The following is a 22,390-nucleotide window of genomic DNA, read 5'->3' as shown; positions in this document are numbered from 1 at the left end:
TACAATAATACTCCCTTCTCAACTGATTCCCTTGGCAGGAACAGTAAGGTCAGATGCCAATGAACCATGTAATTCTCACTCCCTAAGATAGTGTGCATTAGGCCTTCATTCTCACAAGCACTGATAGCCAACACATTGTTTTTTCTGTGGTTTTCCTAACACTTTTCTTGAGAACTACTTGGCTATACCTGGCATTATGGTTTTGTGCATATATACCAGAAATTGTAACAGGGAATGAAAGAAAGAGGTTAAGATGATAAGAGAAAAAATTAATGTTAACACAGTAATACCAACAGCTTGCTTATTTATTTATTTTTTGAGACGAAGTCTCACTCTGTCACCCAGGCTAGAGTGCAGTGGCATGATCTCAGCTCACTGCAACCTCTGCCTCCCAGGTTCAAGCAATTCTTCTGCCTCAGCCTCCCGAGTAGCTGGGACTACAGGTGCCTGCCACCATGCCCAGCTAATTTTTGTATTTTTAGTAGAGACAGAGTTTTACCATGTTAGCCAGGATGGTCTCCATCTCCTGACCTTGTGATCCACCCGCCTTGGCCTCCCAAAGTGCTGGGATTACAGGCGTGAGCCACTGTGCCCGGCCCAGCAGCTTATTTTTTGTGACCAAAACAAAAATTATTGTAATTGCCAATAGATTAAACATATTGAGAGATTAAACACAGGAAACAAAGTGAGAGACTTTGAGACAAAATTTTGTCTTGGGGAACCCAAGGTTCCTCTCAACCTTATCTTGTTTAAGGTCTTTTATAGGTTTTGAAAAAATATTGTTAAAAGCAATGGATAACATAAATAAGAACCTGGATATATATATATGTAGATAGATAGATAGATATAGTATTAGATATTAAAAGATGAAGATGATATTAGAGATATGGTGAAGAACATATAGATTTCCTGTCTCCAGAAGGGGGGAAAAAATAAAGGCAATCAGAAGACAAGGTGGTGAACAGAGATATAGTACAAATATAAAGGTACATGGCTGGGCGTGGTGGCTCATGCCTATAATCCCAGCACTTTGGGAGGCCAAGGCGGGCAGATTACTTGAGGTCAGGAGTTCGACACCAGGCTGGCCAACATGGTGAAACTCTGTCTCTACTAAAAATGCAAAAATTAGCCAGGCCTGGTGGTGGGGACCTGTAATCCCAGTTAGGAAGCTGAGGCAGGGAATCGCTTGAACCTGGGAAGTGGAGGTTGTAGTGAGCCGAGATTGCGCCACTGCACTCCAGCCTGGGCAACAGAGCAAGACTCCATCTTGAATGAATGAATAAAAATAAATAGTTATATGTGGCATTATTTTAAGCAAATGGTAGAGGGTAAGAAAGAGATTCCATCTGAATGTTCTCTGCTGAGTAGCATAGTGATCATAACACTGGAGCTGCAATGAAGGAAATGTAATCACAGCCCTTTCCTTTTCTCTGCAGAGAATAAGATTTATATGATTGCTAGAATGTAAGCACTATTTATTTTGATTTTTGATTTTTAAAATTTAACCTATAACCAAAGCTCTGAACAAAGTGTAGATGTCATCACCCATTACAGTGTAAAAGTATGGAAGATAGAGATGAGAAGCCGAAGGAGGAAGGGGAGTGGAGGTAGGGCAGGGGTGCTAATAGCCTCTTCTCTTCAAGTCAGGAATCTCAATATGACTATAGATAAAATCATAAAGGTGACCATTACAGTAAATAAAAACCATGCTGGAACTATATGGAGGGAGGGTAAAGATGACTGAAATCCATTCATTATTCATGAGAAGCCATTAAGTAATATCTAAAGATAATTATTCAGAAGTAGTGGCATAAGCATTTTGCTTAGTGACATGTGGTAACATCCAGAAGAACTAAAAACAGATTGCTACAAGCAATTTTAGCTTCTGTCTCTGGGGCCTCTTATTGCAAGCCCTGCAGACCATGGGGTTACAGGGTCTTAAAATAACAATGAGCTGTCAACATCACCTTTCCCCTCACAAAGAAACAAACCATGCTTTCAATCAAATAATGTGCAGTAAACTCCAGGCCTTTGCTTAGATTTTTTGATGTTGGTCCCAACTAAGCCGTAAGATAAATAAATGTTTTATTAAAAACGTGAAATGCTGGTAACTTCACCAGGACCCCTCTGTCCCTGGGCAGCTAGCTCTTCTGCTTCCTGGCTTCCTTGGGGCTGGGTGAGATTGAGTTACTCACGTGTGGTGGTTCTGCCCGTTGTCACAAAATCAGGTGTCATTTTGCATTTAACCAATGAGAATTGTATGCATTACAAAAGGGTCATATGTGACTTGGGTCTGAATTTGGGATTTTTCTAGTGTTGCTAAATCACGTACCTGGCACTGGATTTGATTAATGTTTTCAATGTCTGTTTCATAATGCCTGTGTTTTTCTTGTTTAACCAGTCGTATTTTTACTATATAGATTTCTCATCTTCGGGAACTGGGGCTGCATCATATACAGGTTTATGCTTAATAACTTTGCTTTCTGTTAGATCTTCCTAGCTAATGTTATCTTATTAAGAATATATTGATTGTCTTTAGAACTTTTTTTTGACATTTTGCTGTCTCAACATAGTTTCGCTAGAGTAATAATTTTTGTGTTAGTGCCGTATGGTTGTCCTGCATGGCTAAGTTTAAAAGAAATGTGCTAACCAGGCTTTGCTCCATGTCTCATGCTTTCAGCTAAATGCATACCATCGTATTTGGCTTTATTGCAAATAATTTATTGTGAGATATAACATTTTCTGTTATCGTTTATGTTCAGTAGGTAGAGATATGGAGCACTAAATCAGTTGTTCTGAAATTTATCAAGTAACTTTCCCCCAATATCAATGTGACTCTCTAGGTTGGAAAATACTGAACGTTTTTTAGTTTGCAACCTGAAGATCTTCCCCTCCCCCCAAAATGAGGGATCATAACACATCCTTTGGTTTGCACAGAACTTGTCATTTTTTGCAAGTTTGCTCAATACTGTCACATACTTGACCATCACAACTCTCCTAGGGCAGATGTTTTTGTTCCCCTAATAGACGAAGACTCTGAGGTTTAGAGAGGTTCATTATCTGTCAGATAAGCATGATTCGCCCTGCCACAATAATCTCCCAGGGTTGTGGTAAGAGAGGAAACAGATACTGCATGTGGGAAAGCTTTGCAAACTCTGAAGCTGTGTGCAAATATAAGGTGATATCATGTAAATATGTAATTGACACATGCCCAGTTCTTATTTGCTTTGAACAATCTGTTTTATTATAATCACACTTTATATGAATATTAAGTAGTCCTTAGATTTGCAGTGAACTTGGCAGATGGGCAAGCACTTTATTCCTTTATTCATTTGTTTAACCAATCAATGAATATTTATGTAGTAGTATCACATGATAGAACCAGTAGTAGGTGTTTAGGAAATCAAAATACAACATACTTAAATCCTGCCACTCCCCCTGAAAAGTGATACTTTAGTCACAGAGATGTGCAGCTATGTAGGGTTCTAGAAACTAAAATATACAGTAATTATTTGTAGGAATCCAAAACATGAAGGGGATTCAAAAAGCTAAAGGAGGCAAGTAAAATATTGTTGGAAAGTGGGTTGTAGCTAGGTCAGAGGAAATCCTTGATGGCAGGCTAAAGGATTTTTATTTTATTTTGTATAGGCTTTTCAGCAAGGATATTGGGAAGTTTGATGTGACCACGGTGCATTAAACGGATTAGGAAACTTTGGAGGCAGGAAGAGACTTAGCTTATGAGAGAATGGGTTTTCTTTCTTTTTTTTTTTTTTTTTTTTTTTTTTTTTTTCTGAGACGGAGTTTTGCTCAAGTCGCCTAGCCTGGAGTGCAATGGCATGATCTTGGTTCACTGCAACCTCCAACTCCTGGATTCAAGTGATTCTCCTGGCTCAGCCTCCCTAGTAGCTGGAATTACAGGCACCTGCCACCACGCCTGGCTAATTTTTTTGTGTGTGTGTGTATTTTTAGTAGAGACGGGGTTTCACCATGTTGGCCAGGCTAGTCTCAAACTCCTGAACCTCAGGTGATCCTCCTGCCTCGGCCTCCCAAAGTACTGGAATTACAGGCGTGAGCCACCATGCCTGGCCTAGAGAATGGGTTTCCCAGGAGACTACACTACGATGTGAGCACATAGAAGGAAGATTCCTTCTGTTAATGCGCCATGAAACAAGTCAAAGGGGTAACATACCAGAGAAGAGATTTGTTGGACAAAAATAATTAAGCCCCTGGCATTAAGCTGATATGCAGTGGATCATTCTCGACAATTTGTGTTTCAATCCCTGGGGATCTTTAACAAAAAGCAAATACACATGACAGCACAGTCACTCATGGGAACCAGGTGGAGGAGAGGTGAGGTTAGACCAAAGGAATGGATGGGGTAGTGGAGGGTATCCTTTTCTGAGCTTTGAAACTCAAGGTCTGGAGTTAAATCTGCCAGTTTGTGGGACTTTTGACAAGTCGCATCACTTCTGTAGGCTTTGGCTTGCCCATCCATAATGTGACATGGCTGTGGTGCCACAGTTTAAACATCCATTCTTACTGGAATATTCTGTGATTCCACTTCTCTCTTTTTTTAAAAATCTTTTTTTGTGTGTGATTCAACTTCTAAAAATGACTTCCTTTCCTCTCTATGAATCTCTGCTTTAATTCTCTGTTCTCACCCAATATCCCTCCACTAAAACAAAATATTTTAGCACACAGAAAGAAGTCCAAACCCTGCTTATTAGTGATCAATTAATCGTCTTTGCAATGTTCCATATGCCACAGTGGATAAAGCCAAGCCAATTTATATGCTCATGTGTATAGTCATTCCTCCTGTTCATTTGTCTTCAAGATGAAACATGATTCAGAGAAATCTCTGTTGAAGAAACTACTGGTCCCTCTTTGGGTTTCATAAGAGATTTCCAAATGTGTGTGACATGTAGCATCCTGGGGTGTTACCAAGTCTCAACCTTAGGCTGCATATGCATTACTTTTGTACATCTTAAATGTTTCTTTTTTCTTGCTGTCTTCACTGAGATTGCTATTCAGCTCTTTTCTGCCTGTGTCCATGATTTCTATCTCCCCACAAATGTGTACACGCCCACTTAAACATGCAGAGAGCCTCACATAATGAAAATGATTGTTCAGTACATGTCTATAGGGTTAGGTAAATTATTTATTAATGGGCATCATTCTGATGACACTGCTCCATATTTATCTTTCTCCCTTAGTTTTAAGCATATAGTTGGAAAGGGCCATAGGTATGATCTGGTCAACCTCTTCGATAACAGGAATTATCCTGAAAACATGCTGAAAGATAGGCTGAAGGCTTTGCCTCAACATTTCTTCTGATTGTCCCTAATGCAGCCTGTCCCATTGTTTGTCATTTCTAATTCACAGAAAGTTCTGCCCTATACAGAGTGAACCAAAGCTGATCTCCCTGTAACTCCCAGCAGTGGTCCTTACTCTGCTTCTGGAGACAAGTCCATCCCTCTCCCATATGGGGGCCATTCAGGCTACTGAAGGCGTATTTCCCCAGCCTCACCCACAGTTTCCCCATTTTCAGCTATTTAATTATATTGTCCTCAGTGCCCTTTATTGAGAAGTTGTCTTGCTAAGACCAGGTAGCAGAAATAAGGAGCTTATCAGATGACCACCAGAGATAGAAAGGAATGAATGGGAATCTTCATGTCACTTACGAATATCACATGGTCTTACAACCACAGGCAGGCAGTTTATTAGTACTTATAAAATTTAAAAATATCTTGTATTTTTAACAGCATCTGCTAGAGTTATACTAACTACTGAAGATAAATGACACCTTTAGAGGAACAAATGAAGTTCATATAATATGTCATTTAATTGACTTCCCGAAACAATATAATCTTTTGCCTCAATTGGCAATGGCATGTTTAATACAATGCCCATTATAAACTTGCAAAAAATGTGAAGGTCAACTTCAAAGTCTAATTGCTCTTTATTTAAATAGCATTATATATTTATAAAAATAAGTTTACCTGCGCTATCCCCAAATGTTTTTATTTAATATTTTATGTAGCAATAAGAAAAGAGAAATACGGCAAGCCTCATGCTCATGATGCTTACAACTTGCATTAATACAGCTAACTCACAAAATGGAAAATAGTCTCACCTAACTAACTAATAACTAATATTTATTTCAATAGATTGAATGTTAAAAGCCTAACACCTAATGATGATGTTTCTCTCTCAGTAAACACAGGAGAAACAGAGGTAGGCTTTGTTCCAACATTTGGACCTTGTTACCTGAATCTTTACGGAAGCCCCAGAGAGTACACAGGATTCCCAGACCCCTATGATGAGCTGAATACTGGAAAGGTTGGTTTCTCAATTAAGGTGGCTATGAATCAGCATTGGTTAATGTGATTATTTCTTCTTATAATGTCTGATCAAGTATTGCAGGATAGAAGTTTCATACTCCCTAAGACTTAGAATGCAAAGATAGGAAAAGATTGTGGAGATGATCTCACTGGGGGATGGCCAATGGCCATTTCCCCCAACTTCTATGCTTATGGTAGACATCAATAATCAATGCTGGCTCTCTTTCCTAATAAGCCCCTGTGCTGCCTTGGAATTCTTTTCAACATCATATTCCAGGAATTTACCAAGCACTAGGCAGTGACATGCTCCCTGAAACCCTTTATTACCCTTGATCTGATCAATCCTTTCATTTCATAGATGAAGACATTGAAACCCAGAGATGGGAAATGCTCTTTTTACTACAACAGAAGCCAAATGTCTTTTAGGTATCTCCAAGGCTCAAGAAAGGGACCAAGCTAGAGAGAAAAAGCCCTGAGAGGGGAAGGGTAAAAGACTGGCTGTGGTGATGGGGGCCCTCCCATCCTTTCCAGAAGGTTCTATTGCCAGCACTGCTGGGTGTGGTGGGAGGAGTAGCCGCTCTTCATTCTCATGCTCAGCTGCACCCAGAACATCTTCCTCCTACATCTTCCTCCTTTACTTCCTGGCTATTCTGAGACTTGCCCTGGTTGCCAACATGGCAGCCTCCCTATTCTGAGAAGAGGAGAAAGGCGACCAAGTTAACACAGAAAAATGCAGAGCTTTCCTGCTAAAGTATGGTGAAGGGAGACTTAGAGCCCCATCTACCTCCTACCTCCCAGGCTCCGCAACCTCCTTCTGGAGCTAGAGCATGGTTTGAAGGCCTCTGACCTTGGTCATAGCTAAGATCTTTTTCAGCCCTGGCATCCCAAGGCGCTCTTTGAGATCTGTCCTAAAACCAGTGGCTCTTGTTTCAAATACCAGAGACCTGAATCCAGCTGGGAGAGTTGCCGACTGATTCATTTTGAAGGTTAGGGCCATGGGAAGGAGAAACTTTTTGCAGTTGTATTAGCCTGACTAGAGACACAATTCTTTTTGCTATTGCTACCTAGAGGAATAATCCTGGATTATTGCCTTTCAGGGGGAAGGAGTTGCCTACAGAGGCAGGATCTTGGTTGAATTAGTCACTTTTCTTGAGAAGACACCACCAGATAAAAAGCTTGAGCCCATTGCAAATGATGACCTGCTGGTTGTTGAGGTAAATGTTAGAGTGTGAATAATGTATGGTATAGAAAAGGAGACCTCCAGGGACTGAAGGGGTAGCTGGGGGTGTTGGAAGGCAACCCAACTCACAATGAACGCACTCATCTGGATGTTTCTACAACAGCCCTATGAGAATTGCTTCATCCTTTGAGATGTTAATACCCTATTGAAAACTGGCAAGAGCACTGATACGGTTTTTGCACAAACTGAATGACCTGTTTGCTAACTGGTGTTGGGGGTCATGGAGAAGTGGCCGTAACAGTCACTTCTTGCTGGCACCAAGAGCTATAGGTGCCACCACTACTCATTTCCATTTTCAGAGGTGGCTGGTGGACCTCAGGCTTCCCAGCATGGGAGAGCAGGTGTGCTGAGGGCTCACATTGCAATGGCTGTGAACCCTGCTTCCTCCTTGAAGACAGGAAATCTTCCCAGTTGACTTCCCCAACCATTTCTGAGAATCCAGATCGATGTCCGTGTGTTGCACAAATCTGAATCGTTTGCCAGCACAGCCAGCTCATGGATACCTGTCTGTCTGAGGCCCTCCTTGCTGGGTTGCAAATCACCGCCAGCCCCCCAGCTGCCCCAGGCTGCTGTCACCCTCTGTTCCAAGCACACAGGATAGGCCCTGCCCTGATTTCCCCACTTTACAGCAGAAACCAAACAGCAACTTTTAAAAAGCTTTCACTTTCAGTTTTTGGGATAAGAATAAGAAAATACAGTAAAACGGGTGACAATGTGGTTGCAAAATGTGGCTATTTTCAAAGCTCATAGGGTCAGGCTGGTGTTCTGGGTCCCTGACAGTCAGCTTTCCTGTCTACTCACAGCCTGTCTCCTTGTGGCAGGACTGGGTTCTCCATGCTCTCCCCAAACTCCCGTGGTGCCCAGAACACATCTTCATGTGAGTCCAGGCCCAACTGCCATGAGTTCTCCAGCGAGCCTGGGCCTTTTCCCTCTAGTCATCCGATGTCTGCCTGTTACATCAGCTCCCTTTGCAGGATGATTGACAGGGAGAATAGCCATGCCCTTTAACAGAAACTATCCCTTCTTCCCCAGAGCAATATGGCCTTGCTCATTGACTCCAGAAGACAGCTATATCAGGAGGTTAGCATCCAAAGCAGTCTTCTGGATTCCCCAGGCTTCACATGTTTGAAACATCCATGGTCCAGTGCTTGAGCTGTACTAATTTCATTCCTGTCTCCTCCTTTGAGAGGAAAGGAGCAGGCTCCTGAGACTGCCCTCTCTACACCCCACAGCCTCAGGAAGGAACCTAGCATTGCCACAGCAGCAAGCCACGGGGCATCCGTGTAACTTCACACTGGAAAAAGAAATAGTTCTCCCCCATGAATTATTACAGCAAAGATGATCATTTCTTTTGTTTTTTTACTAGTTAAGGACAAAAGTCAATAAGGTCCTGGTCATAGTCTTTCTGTCTATTCCACAACATGATCCACTCCGAAGTCCAGGAATTACAATAGATCTTGAGGAAAAATTAAGAAAAGGAAAAAAAAAGTGAGGGAGAGTGGGAAAAGGGGCTGTTTCCATGCTAGTTACAGCCAGGATCATGCAAGAGAGTAGCCAGAAACCACTTGGAGGCCTCCGTAGAGACACATGGTGGTTTTTGACTTGAGTAGTTACAGATTGGAGTTGGCTCTTGAAATGTTGGTTGGAATTCAGGGTTATGCACAAATGCCACCATGGACAGTCAACCATTATGGTACCTCTTTATTTTGTTCCATCACCAGAATGTAATTTAAGTTCATGCTGCTCCTCTTTGTTTTAAACAACTGTAGCTGCAGGGAGAAGTTCTTGAGAAAGAGACCCAAGAAAATATTTTTAAAATGCTTTATTAACTGGAGTGCAAAACAAAATTAGTTTCCTTCACTGCAAATAGTTAAACACATACAGGCAAAGAAGCTTATTTCATTAATTTAGTGTAAAAGCAAAAAAAAAGTCAACAATATATATTGCCCACAGTGTATGTCAACAGAATAAAAGAAGAACTTTTTATTGACTGGTAAACAAAACAGAATTCATTTTCTTTGCTCTGAATAATTAAACACAGACAGCAAAATAGCTCATCTTTTTAATTAAATAAATTTAATAAAATCAAAAGTGAAATGAAGCAAAAATTTTAAAAACCTAACAGCGTTACAGAATAGGAGAGAAATGGGGACTCTGAAGATGTAGCCACACTTCAAGCAACCAGGGGCCCTAGGAGAGAGTGAAAAGAGCAGATCTGTGCACCTGCCAGAAGGACTGAATGAATGAATGCAGTCAACCTACAACATGATCATGACCCTTGTCCGTCTTCAAAGGTCCTCTGTTCTGGGTGTTGTGCAGCTAACAAAACTTTTTGGTAAAGCTAAAGAGGCTGCAACAAACGGGCAACTTTGTTGCCAAAGAGCCAAGCGCTCCCCATCTTTGTAAAGCAGAACTGAGCTATTGCTCCCGGTGGGCCTGGTCAGTAGAGGCTGCAGTGCAGGAGGGATGCAGCAGGTTCAGCCTGGCCACTTCCATAGTAAGAATCAGGCAGATAGAAGATCAAGTGTTGCCAACCCAGTGTTGTTCTAATACCTGCTGGCTTCTGGAGCCTCTGCCCTGCCACTAAAGGACCCCATTTTTTTTTGGTCTCCAGGATCAAGAGTCTGTTGTTGGACTGCTTTCTCCCTGCTCCTCTTTCGCCAGTCTCCTTAGATGTGACTGAATGTATTTTGGGAGCATTCTATGCACTTGCATTCTCCCTCCTACTCAACTACAATCTCCTTGAGAGCTCTCATTGGCCTGGCCCACATTAAGGGCTCAAAAATATTGCTAGAAACAGCACCTTCAGGTTCTTCCAGCTGCTCCATCAGGTGTCAGCTCCCTTTAGTAGACACACCGAAGGTGGCATGCTGGGCAGTGTTCACTTGTACCTGATCTCCTTGTCACTGACCTTTAGTGTCCCATGCCTTGTGTGTCCACAGCCACTTTCAAGAACTCTTAGCTCTTATCGATATCTTGCTTGACAGAAATCACCTCCTTTTCAAAATCGACTGCTGAAACTTTATACCACCTTATCTACAAGGTGCACTAGTCACTGATGATCAGAAAGAGAGTCCCAAGGCCCTTAACCCCACCTGAGTCCAATAGACTATAACTTATATTCTTTTTTTTTTTTTTTTTTTTTCTGAGACAGAGTTTTACTCTTGTTGCCTAGACTGGAGTGCAATGGTATGATCTTGGCTCACTGAAACCTCCACCTCCTGGGTTCAAGCGATTTTCTTGCCTCAGCCTTCCGAGTAGCTGGGATTACTGGCACCTCTCATCATGCCCGGCTAATTTTTTGTATTTTTAGTAGAGATGGAGTTTCACCATGTTGGCCAGGCTGGTCTGGAACTCCTGACTTCAGGTGATCCACTGGCCTTGGCCCCCCAGTGCTGGGATTACAGGCGTGAGCCACCGCACCCAGCCCAATTTATATTCTTTAATTTTCTCATGTTGTAGGCAGGTCTTGTCCCAGGCTCTGCTCTTCTCTGAATGGTGTTTGTTGTTCCTTCCCTGCGCTACCTCTTTGTGCCCTGAGGGCAGAGAGGAAGTGGGAAAGGTCTGAGGGAGCAGCAGAATTCTCAGCTGCCTGAATCATGGAGGGTAGCCTGGCTCTGGGGCGGGTGAGCAGATGGTGGAGGTGCTCTTCCTGGAGCCTTGGCTTGCCTGGTAATCCCGGGAGCTGCTCTGTCTTCAGCGGCTTGCTCACAGTGTGTTCCCTCTCTGTTGGGAATTGTGCTGATGGCCAGAAGCCCAAACTATTGCTTTTAGGGCTCTGACACTCCAGGGAGGGTCCTATCAGGGATTCTGTGGGTCATTTTGCAGGCTCTGCATGAGAGCATCCACAGAGTTCTAATGGAATCCTGGCCATGTGGAGGCCTGCAGGGCAGAGCCGGCCCAGCTGCAGTATCATCCCTGTAGTTCCCACCACACCTCTGAGCCTCCCCATGAACCTTCTCCATCCTGTGCAGCCCCTGGCTTAACAGATGGCTCCAGCTTAAATACCGGCCATTTTCTCCTGGGCCCTGACTCGGGTCACAAATTATGTGTCCTATTTTTAGCTCCTTCCCTTTTCTCCTATCATGCTAGTTGGTTTACAAAGAAGAAGTTATATTGTATATAGTTCTGACTAATCCAAATAACTTCCTACTTTTTCATTTTGACACAATTTAAGCTCAAACCCAGAATTTCCACATCATTCTGGACCATGGGTATTCCAGGGGGCTTAGCTGTGGGTAGCTGAGCAGAGCTCTTGATAAGTGGCATGCTCCCCTATTCCCCCTCTATCAAGGTGACAGTGGACTAAGCTAAGGAGGCTTTTAGACTCACAATGCCCAGGTTAAAGCTTCCTCAGGTCATTCAATGTGCAGCTCAGGTTGCAAACCAATGTTTTAGGAAGACTTTTTAGAAAGATTGAGGCCTAGAGGGGATTTGACAAAACCCTATTGGAGGGTTTTATTATACCATGTCAAAAAGTCCTTTAACCAAAATGGAGACTCTGTAATAGAAGGATGTTCAGGGGTTCTTCAAGACCACAAGCTTCAGTCACTGTCAGAAGTTCTTAAAACAGTCCTCAAAAATTTAAAAATTCCAGCCAGGCACGGTGGCTCATGCCTGTAATCCCAGCACTTTGGGAGGCCAAGGCAGGCAGGTCACTTGAGGTCAGGAGTTAGAGACCAGCCTGGCCAACATGGTAAAACCCCGTGTCTACTAAAAATACAAAAATTAGCCAGGTGTGGTGACACACGCCTGTAATCCCAGCTACTTGGGAGGCTGAGGCAGGAGAATCACTTGAACCCGGGAGGCAGAAGTTGCAATGAGCCAAGATCGAACCACTGTACTCCAGCCAGGGCGAAAGAGCGAGACACAGTCTTAAAAAAAAAAGAATTAAAAATTCTACTTCTGGGTATATACCCAAAATAATTAAAAGCAGAGACTGGGTACCATCAGAGTTCTAGAATAGACACAGGATGCGGATAGTATTGCATGGCAGAATGCACAGGACATAATGAAACACAGCAACCTAAACCATTGCATGGCTCTTTGCCAAAAGAAGGCACAGTGCCTGAAGATCTGTGGGAATATGTCTCATAAAGAAGGAGATATGCCAGCTGAGCAAGGATTTGGGGCAGGATATGGATTCAAGAGATTTTATGTGCCCATGAAGGAAGGCCTGAAGGGCTCATGGTCATTTCTGGTAGGCTGGTAGGTACTCAGTGTGGTTATTGTTGATCCTATCTTCGACTCTCTCAGTAAACCAGTAATTTAAAAAGAAAAAGGAAGGTTTGGGGCTGGGCGTGGTGGTTCATGCCTGTAATCCCAGCATTTTGGGAGGCTGAGGAGGGCGGATCACGAGGTCAGGAGATCGAGACCATCCTGGCTTACACGGTGAAACCCCGTCTCTACTAAAAATACAAAAAATTAGCCAGGTGCAGTGGAGGGTGCCTGTAGTCCCAGCTATTCCGGAGGCTGAGGCAGGAGAATGGCATGAACCTGGAGGCGGAGCTTGCAGTGAGCCAAGATTGTGCCACTGCACTTCAGCCTGAGTGACAGAGTGAGACTGTCTCAGGAAAAAAAAAAAAGAAAAGGAAGGTTTGATTTCCATTTCAATAAAATAAATTTACCTTATTTCCCTATTTTTATTTATATCTGACATTAAAATCTTTATTGTTATTTGTGATTAGAAAATCAATACTTGGCCGGGCGCGGTGGCTCAAGCCTGTAATCCCAGCACTTTGGGAGGCGAGACGGCGGATCACGAGGTCAGAGTTCGGACCATCCTGGCTAACACGGTGAAACCCGGTCTCTACTAAAAAAATACAAAAAAGCTAGGGCCGGTGAGGTGGCTGGTGCCTGTAGTCCCAGCTTACTCGGGAGCTGAGGCAGGGGAATGGGCGTAAACCCGGAGGTGAGCTTGCAGTGAGCTGAGATCCGGCCACTTGCACTCCAGCCTGGCGGACAGAGCGAGACTCCGTCTCAAAAAAAAAAAAAAAAAAAAAAAGAAAATTTAATACTTTAGCTGGGTGCAATGGCACACACTGTAGCGCAGCTGCTAGTTGGGAGGCTGAGGCCAGAGGATCACTTGAACCCCCAAGAGGTTGAGGCTGTAGTGAGCCTTGATTGTGCCATTGCACTCCACTAGGTGACAGGCGCAAGACCCTGCCTCAAAAAAAAAAAAAAGAAAATGAAAATTAATATTTCATTCAAAATCATTAAAAATGTGTAGTTTAGAATGTAAAGTTTGCCATAATCTCCTCCTACCTTCTCCAACAATAACTGCTGTTAACAATTTGAGTTATATTCCTCCAGACCTTCTTTATGAATATGCCAATATTAAAATATCTATTTAATAGATTTACTTAAAATATACTGTTTTTTTTTTTTTTTTTTTTTTTTTTTTTTTTTTTTTGAGATGCAGTCTTGCTCTGTCAACCAGGCTAGATGCAGTGGCACGATCTTGGCTCACTGCAACCTCTGTCTCCCGGGTTCAAGTGATTCTCGTGCCTCAGCCTCCCAAGTAGCTGGGATTACAGGTGTGCACCACCATGCCCGGCTAATTTTTGTATTTTTAGTAGAGACGGGGTTTCACCGTGTTGGCCAGGATGGTCTTGAACTCCTGACCTCAACTGATCCATTCACCTCGGGCTCCCAAAGTGCTGGGATTACAGGCATGAGCCACTGCGCCCAGCCCAAAAAATACTCTTGTCATGGTTGCACATATGGATCTATTTAAGTCTTTTTATGAACTTTCATTCTATTTTATGGATGTAACATAACTTGTTTAACAAGTGGCCTACTGAAAGATGTGTGTACCATTTTCATTTTTTTCCCTCCATTTCAGTCAATGCCACAAGGGACATTCTAGTGCTTCTATCTTTGCTCACTTGTATGAGCGCAAGAGGAACTGCTGGGTCCAAGAACATTCTCCCCTGTCATTTAATTCAGCACTACTTATTAGGTTTAGAATTGCATCTGCTAGAAATCCACATATAAATAAGGACAAAAGGCCTTTCAGTGAACCTTATGTCTGCTCATACTTTATAGAAATACCAGCGAAGGCGGAAGTACAGCCTGTCTGCCGTGTTTCATTCGGCCACCATGTTGCAAGATGTTGGTGAGGCCATTCAGTTTGAAGTCAGCATTGGGAACTATGGCAACAAATTTGACACCACCTGTAAACCTTTGGCGTCAACAACTCAATACAGCCGTGCTGTATTTGATGGTAAGATTGGCACTAACCGTTTTCTCCTCTGCACGTTTACAGTGGGTGCACCACGGGACTGGAAGCAAGCACTGTGTCTTCCCTCTGGCACTGTTCTCCCCAGCCTATGGTTAGTGGAAAGGAAAAGGTTGAATGAGGAAGAGAGTATGGTTGGGGTTCAGGCACCTTAAAGACTGGCCAAACCCAAGAAATTGCAGGTCCCATTGCCAGAGGTTGAACCCCAATGCCACCCTCTCCCCAGCCAGCTTTAACATTGGTTTTGCCATGTAAGACCCCAAGGTAGCCATTGTGCTAAGTACTGAGCTCCCCAAAGCAGCTTCTACCCCTACAAAGCCCCAAATCTTTCTTAGGTGGAGTAGTTGAAATGAATGGGACTCTGGCTCAGATACTGGGAAACCATGCTTCTGATCTTCACTCTGTCACTCACCAGCCTGTGACCTTAACCGCATCACTGAATTCTAACCCTCAGTTTCTTTGTCTTCTCCGGAGTTGATGTGAGGATTAAATAGCTGTATTTGAACAAAGATGGGTGAGAAATGATTCCTGATTTTAAGGAGCTTACATTCTAGTCTATAAAAATAAATCATAATAGAAAGCAAGGTATGAGAATTTCCAATAAAACTGTCAACAAATTGAGAGTACAGAGAAGGGAGAGAGGAATACTGATCAAATTTCCCAACAGCATTGCCAGAGTTTTAACTTAATTTTTGTACAATCAGTTTTAAAATATAAGACATCCTAGAAAATATCAGCTAATAATTCTTAATCACGGTAAGGCTCTAGTACCAAACCCTATGTAGCCAGCTAAAGCTTTCAAAGAACAGGAAATTCTTTCCTTTTGCCCACTTCCAACAAAAACATTTATTTAGAATAACAATTTTTAGGGACTAACATGTTCAGTCTAGCTTCCTGTGTTGTCTGTATTTTCTGCTGCCATGTTAGGAAACCATCTTTGATGTTCAGATGTGTGGCCCTGAATCACTAAACGATCCTGAGATTGCTGTGCTCTGTCTACTAGGGTGTCTCAGAGAAAATTTCAGAACAGACTGAATGAAAAAGAGCTTCCTAGTCTTCAATTGCTTAATTGAGTCAAATTAAAGCACCAGATCACCTCAAGCTATTCCCTAAGCCTGTGGATTAATCAGCAGCTCAGTCTGCGCATCTCTTTAATAAACATGCTGTCATTTTAAGTGTTTAGTGTTCATTGACCCCCCATGTTTTATACCAGGGAACTACTATTATTACTTGCCTTGGGCCCACACCAAGCCAGTTGTTACCCTGACTTCATACTGGGAGGATATTAGTCATCGCCTGGATGCGGTGAACACTCTCCTAGTTATGGCAGAACGACTGGTAAGTTTCTCTTTTTCTGCATTTCCTTTTCACCAAGCAGGGTGAATTAGGTATTAGGATGCAGGCCAGGCCACTATAACACAAAACAGTGCTCAATACAGTGATCAATAAGGTAAGAGCAATGTCTCTAGGAAAAGTGGAGGTAGATGGTCCTAAGTTAGTATGGAGGTTCAGTGGTATTGGGGACCCAGGCTCTTACCCCCGGGTTGCTGTGCCATCACTCAGTAGTCATCATTGTCTGCATGGTAGAGGCAACTCACTACTACATCTGCCCTCCAGCCTGAGGGGAGCGGTGGTAAACAGTGGGGAGAAGATGACATCAGCCTTTCGCTTGAAGGGAAAGATGCAGAAGTCATACTCCTAATTTCTACTCACTTTCTACTGGCCAGAATCCAGTCATACAGCCACATGTGACTCCAAGGAAGGTGGAAAATGTAGTCTTATGCCTGGGCAGGCATATGCCCAGATAAAAATTTTTTTACTGTGGAAGAGGGGAGGATGAAAAGGTAGGAGTGGGGGTGGAATAGGAACTCATAGTTTCTGCCTTAATTTTTGTGTGGAGAATGGTTCATTCCAATAGCAATATAAAACTCTTGAGAACTTTGCAGTGGAAATCTCCACTGCAGGAAGAGGTAGCTTAGAGGAACCAATGTCTGACACATTCCACTCTTGCTGCAGACTAGAGGAACTTCTTTTGTTTGGAGGTTGGGGATTTCCTTTGGTGCAAACTGCATATATATGATATCTGTGATTATTCGTCTAGTTGACATTGGTCAACTGATTGGCGAGGAGAAGGGGATATGTTTGGGATATTTCTAATTCAGCAAAAATACCAAGTTACTTGGCCAGGTACAGTGGCTCAGCCAGTAATCCCAGCACTTTGGGAGACCAAGGTGGGCGATCACTTGAGGTCAGGAGGCAGAGACCAGCCTGGTCAGCATGGTGAAACCCTATCTCTACTAAAAATACAAAAGAAATTACCTGGGTATGGTGATGTGTGCCTGTAATCCCAGCTACTAGGGAGGCTTAGACAGGAGAATCGCTTGAACCTGGGAGACGAAGGTTGCAGTGAGCCAAGAGGGCGCCATTACACTCCAGCCTGGACAGAGTGAGACTCTGTCTAAAAAAATATATATATATATATATACACACCAAGTTACTCCTGTCAGGTAGTGATAAAATCCATCTGGCTTTGGTGCTTTGGTTTCCAAATTATGTTAGTATTAATTTTTTAAAGATCTAATCTCTACCAGGGCTGGACCAAAACATATGGGGTTTTAGGAGTATACTTGATCTAAAACTCTATGGCAAAATGTGGAATATTTTACATTATAAAGGCAATCTGGGAGGATAACTATAGGTTTAAAATGACTTAATCGTAACTGCCCCCAAAATAAAGTTGCAGTTGATAGGCAATGTACATCTCAAAGGCATTGGTGGAGAATTAGTTGCACCTGTGTTCTAACTGCATTTGCGATGCTCTTCAGCAGTTTTCACCCTGGTTCTTCTTATCAGCTCCCTCCACTGACCAAGCTGCCTAATGCGGACAGGATGGTGGCTTTCCCTATCCCCTGACTGGGATTTTTGATACTCATGGTAGGCTCTTCTTCAGCTTCTCTGTTGGCAGGTGCTCAATGGGATAGAACCACATGTTCTGAGCTTATCTCGTACTTTCTCTGCCCCAGTCTGTAAATCGCCATTTCTCCAAGCAACTGTTTCCTTTGAGTGGGGAATAGCATTTTAGAAACAAGATCTGGGTACTAGAGTGCTCACTACTACTGAAATATCATTGCTTCTAGGCCTTCTCGGCAAACGAATTTGCACACACACACATGTCTATTTATTTCTATATCTATCAATATATTAAAAGCCATGACTTCATAAAGATACTTCCAATTCCAGTCCAGTACCACGAGGTTTATTCTAGTCCTCCGTGTTTCTGTATCTCTAACTTTCTTCTCCAGCAGTGAGAAATCTGGCCTTCGTTATCCTCAATATATTTGCTCCTTGGTTCAATCCTAAAATCTGTAGGTAAACCACTGTGAAAAATAAGCCTACTAATTAGAGTTCAATATGTTTATGGGTTTGTTTTTTTTATTTTTTATTTTTTATTTTTGCCTTTTAACAAAGAGTACATGGTCAAAATACTGTGTTCCAAAAGTTACTTGGGTTAGTTTAGTATAATTATGTTATTCATCTGAAATGGAATTAGGTCTGTTTTATTTCTGGTTATATTCCACTTTAGGGTTCCCTCTCCTATCTTTGCTGGTTTCGTTTTATTTGTTTTTTGAATATATAACAATATTTACATGATTTCAAAGGTTAAACTATATGAAAAGGTATAATGGCATAATAAACAATTATCAATTATTTCCTCTCTTTTCAAATTCTTCAGCAAACAAATATAGAGGCTCTAAAATCAGGCATACAAGGTAAAATTCCTGCAAACCAGCTGGCTGAATTGTGGCTGAAGCTGATAGATGAAGTTATAGAAGACACGAGGTACAGTGATCTTACACCTATCTCAGAATTTTTATCCAGGCTCTCCTCCCTGAAATTCTAAGACTGTAAAGCCTGAGGAATTGTTTCTAATGTTTGTCTAAGAAGTGATTTTGAATTGTTCAAACTTCGTAAAAAGCCCTCACTGGGAGGAGTGCCTGAATCACCACCAGGAAAAGCTCCACTTTCTGATTTGGTGCCAGTTCTAAAGTAGCCTAGGGAGGCTGAGTCCCCACTCCCGGAAGCACATCCCAGGCAGCCTCAGGCAAGGGATGGGGAGGGGAGGAAGAAGCAAGCCTGAGCCTCTGCTTCTTATCAACCCAAGGATGACCCCCACCCTGGAGAAGGGTGACTTTCTGGCTTCTACAGAGAATGGAATCTGGGGGTGGAGCATCAATTTTGCCATTCAGAACAATATCTCTAATTCATAAACATATTTTTAGAAACTGCCTTTTTACTTGCTCTTTTACTGAATGCCTAATGAACACTGGCCAAGCCTCAGATTTGACTTGAACCAGCGGAACTTTCATAACCGATGAGGGGAAACAGCTCAGATCTTTTAGCATATGGAAATCAAAGGGGGAAGTGATTCGTTACAAACTCATTTTAAATATTGGTTAATAAAGCAGTGGACGGGGAAGTTCTGAAAGAAAAGCATATTGAATGCTTTCCACAAGCAAAAAGGCCTTTATTCCCCACTCTGGGCTAACGCCCTAAGTCACCCTGTCTTCTTGTGCCTCCTAGTGGTAAAGCCGGTAATTGAAACGCAACCCAAATCAAAGGACTACTGGAGCGCTTGTTTAAATTCTGAATGTTAGAGCTGGGTCCTAAGGGATCATGTCCTTCAGTCTTCTTATCTTGTAAATGAGAAAACAGAGGCCCAAAGAGGTGAAATGACATATCTGATGCCCAGAGCTAGGTTTGACAACTCAGCCCCTCTTCCTGCCACATATTTCACAGTCAACATCTATTTGTCCAAGGCCCCAAGTGTGACTTTTGAACTAATAGCTTCCAGATATCTTTTTGCCTCAAAGTCTCACTCTGGGGAATTAACTCTTCAAGTGCAATGCTATAGTTATTTATGAAATCAAACAGAAACATTTGGTAATAACTTTCATGGAGAAAATGTCTGTGAATTTTAAGATTTACAGTCATCTATTTATACTTCTGATATGAGCTGTTTTTGAGGAATCAAATTGGAATCTTTTAAAACTTTATGTAACAGGAAATTCAGTGTTTAAGGGAAGTCATGCTAGGATTTTCTTCACTGAAGAAGCTGGGTGAAATTCAAGTGAGTGGAAATTCTAGGTAGGGACACTGTGAATAGAGCTTCCTGAACCTGGTGAAAACCTCACCCTGTGTCCACCAGATGCCATGGTGAGAGGGAAGGCCTGGCAGCAGAAGGCTAATTCTGGCCCTAGCTCAGACATTCTCAGTAACCCTTGGGGGTCTCATCACAACACATCCAAGTTCTCATATTGAATGGAGATTTGGCCTACATGGGTGGTTCATAAATCTTTCTGGAGTTCATGGGCCCCTTTGAGAATCTGATGAGATGATGATGATAAAGATGACAATGAGATGATGATGAGGATGGCAACGTTGTTTAGACTTTGCTACGCAACTGTTCTAAATGCTTTCCATACAGCAACTCATTTCCTTCTCACAACAGCCCTAAAAAGTATGTTCCACATTTGAAAATAGGAGGACAAGGAAGTAAGTGACTGGTCAAGACAATAGAACTAGTAAAGAATGGAGCCACGCTGAGTACCCAGGTCGTTGGCTCCAAAGCCTATGTTTATCATTACATCACACTACGTGTTGACACAGATAGACACAGTTTCTTTATAAGTTCCAGAGTTTCACAGACCTTCTAAGACCCATCCACAGACTGCTTAGAGGCCCAGGATTCCCTAAGTTAAGTATGCTTCAGCTAAATGGTCTCTAAGCTCCCTTCTTCTTCCATCATTTTGGGGGTCTGTAAAATGATTATAGACAGCAAAAGAAGGGAAAGCCAGTTTCTCTCAGCTGCCACTGTTTCCATCTTCTTTCCAGTGACTCCTCGGGCCATAAGTTAAACTCTAAGGCCTAAAACAGCTTTTGGATTTTCATCTCCCTGTATTCCTTATGAACATTAAGAGACTGGCAGGTCTGCTCTGGCAATGCCAGATGCATTCAACTCCCAGCGTAAACTAGGCAATGCTTTGTAGATTCAGTTAGGAGGTCGATGTGGTTTGCAAGATGGAAATCAAACATAAATGTATTTGACCGTTCTGAAGCCTAAAATTAGGTTATTCTTCAAATCCTCTCTTTCTTTTTTTCTTCCTTTTTCTAGATACACGTTGCCTCTCACAGAAGGAAAAGCCAACGTCACAGTTCTCGATACTCAGATCCGAAAGCTGCGATTCAGATTTCTCTCCCAGATACATGAGGCGGCTGTGAGGATGAGGTCGGAAGCCACAGACGTGAAGTCCACACTGGCAGAAATTGAGGACTGGCTTGATAAATTAATGCAGCTGACTGAAGAGGTAGGACTTTTAAACTACACGAACGTCACCTGATATGGGAGAAGGGCTCTGCGAAATGGCACCAAGAATAGGGTGGTGGAAAGAGAATCTACTACATTATCTTGGATATTGAGCAGATCTGACAGATTGTAAAAATCAGTGAGTAACTGGGCTGAGGATGCTAGTGATGAATGTGATTGAAATCAGAGCAGGGGAATAATTTTGAGTTGGTGATCTTGGAAATGTCTTCAAAAGTGGACAAATCATTAGCATTTTCATGGTACTGTTGGAGAATATTTTGAATGATCTTTGTAGTTCAGAGGATTAAAATGTCAGCTTTGGCTGGGGTTGGGAAGACCTGAATTTGAACCTTGCTTCTACCATGTATAACATTGGGCAAGTTATTCAACCTCTCCGAGCCTCAGTTTCCCCATCTGTAAAATGGAGATAAACATAGCGCTTACTAGTTAGCTTTATTGTGTGAAGATTTTAAAAAGATGGTGGGTGTAAAAATGTCCATCAATGATAGACTGGATTAAGAAAATGTGGCACATACACACCATGGAATACTATACAGCCATTAAAAGGATGAGTTCATGTCCTTTGTAGGGATGTGGATGAAGCTGGAAACCATCATTCTCAGCAAACTATTACAAGGACAGAAAACCAAATACTGCATGTTCTCACTCATAGGTGGGAATTGAACAATGAGAACATTTGGACATAGGGCGAGGAACATCACACACTGGGGCCTGTTGGGGGGTGGGAGACTGGGGGAGGGATAGCATTAAGAGAAATACCTAATGTAAATGATGAGTTGTTGGGTACAGCAAACCAACACGGCACATGTATACCTATGTAACAAACCTGCACGTTGTGCACATGTACCCTAGAACTTAAAGTATATATATGTGTATATATGTGTGTGTGTGTGTGTGTGTGTGTGTATATATATATACACACTCTTTAAATTCTCTTCCTGTCTCAGAAATCAGAGGGTTAGGTAGGTAGTCATATATTTGTTGGTAGAAATACACTTGAAAAAGCACACAGGATTATAGGTAATTTAATTTTCTACTTTGTATGCTTTGGTACTTTCACAGGGTTTTATAGTGGACTTAGGAGAAGCAATTTTTTATACCACTCTGTGCCAATAGGGACATTTGAATATCCAGCCCTGGAAGCTGGATTATCTCCTTTACAATCAGAAAAAAAGAGATTTGAA

The 22,390-nt window shown here is 42.3% G+C and overlaps 1 protein-coding gene across 1 annotated transcript in view; it reads left to right on the top strand.

Annotated features, from left to right (window-relative positions):
- The window catches only part of MYOF (myoferlin), a 157,796-nt gene that overhangs the window by 63,972 nt on the left and 71,434 nt on the right, over positions 1–22,390 (top strand). Inside the window, 7 exon segments of the mRNA XM_017876763.1 lie at positions 2,421–2,459; positions 6,215–6,339; positions 7,439–7,555; positions 14,629–14,806; positions 16,035–16,159; positions 18,555–18,661; positions 20,994–21,186. Coding sequence (XP_017732252.1) covers positions 2,421–2,459; positions 6,215–6,339; positions 7,439–7,555; positions 14,629–14,806; positions 16,035–16,159; positions 18,555–18,661; positions 20,994–21,186 — 884 coding nt within the window.

The sequence above is a fragment of the Rhinopithecus bieti genome, unplaced genomic scaffold, assembly GCF_001698545.2.
Source record: "Rhinopithecus bieti isolate Rb0 unplaced genomic scaffold, ASM169854v2 scaffold_9383, whole genome shotgun sequence".
Taxonomy (NCBI): domain Eukaryota; kingdom Metazoa; phylum Chordata; class Mammalia; order Primates; family Cercopithecidae; genus Rhinopithecus; species Rhinopithecus bieti.
Note: the sequence above shows the minus strand (reverse complement) of the source record. Positions and strands in the feature narration are given on the sequence as shown.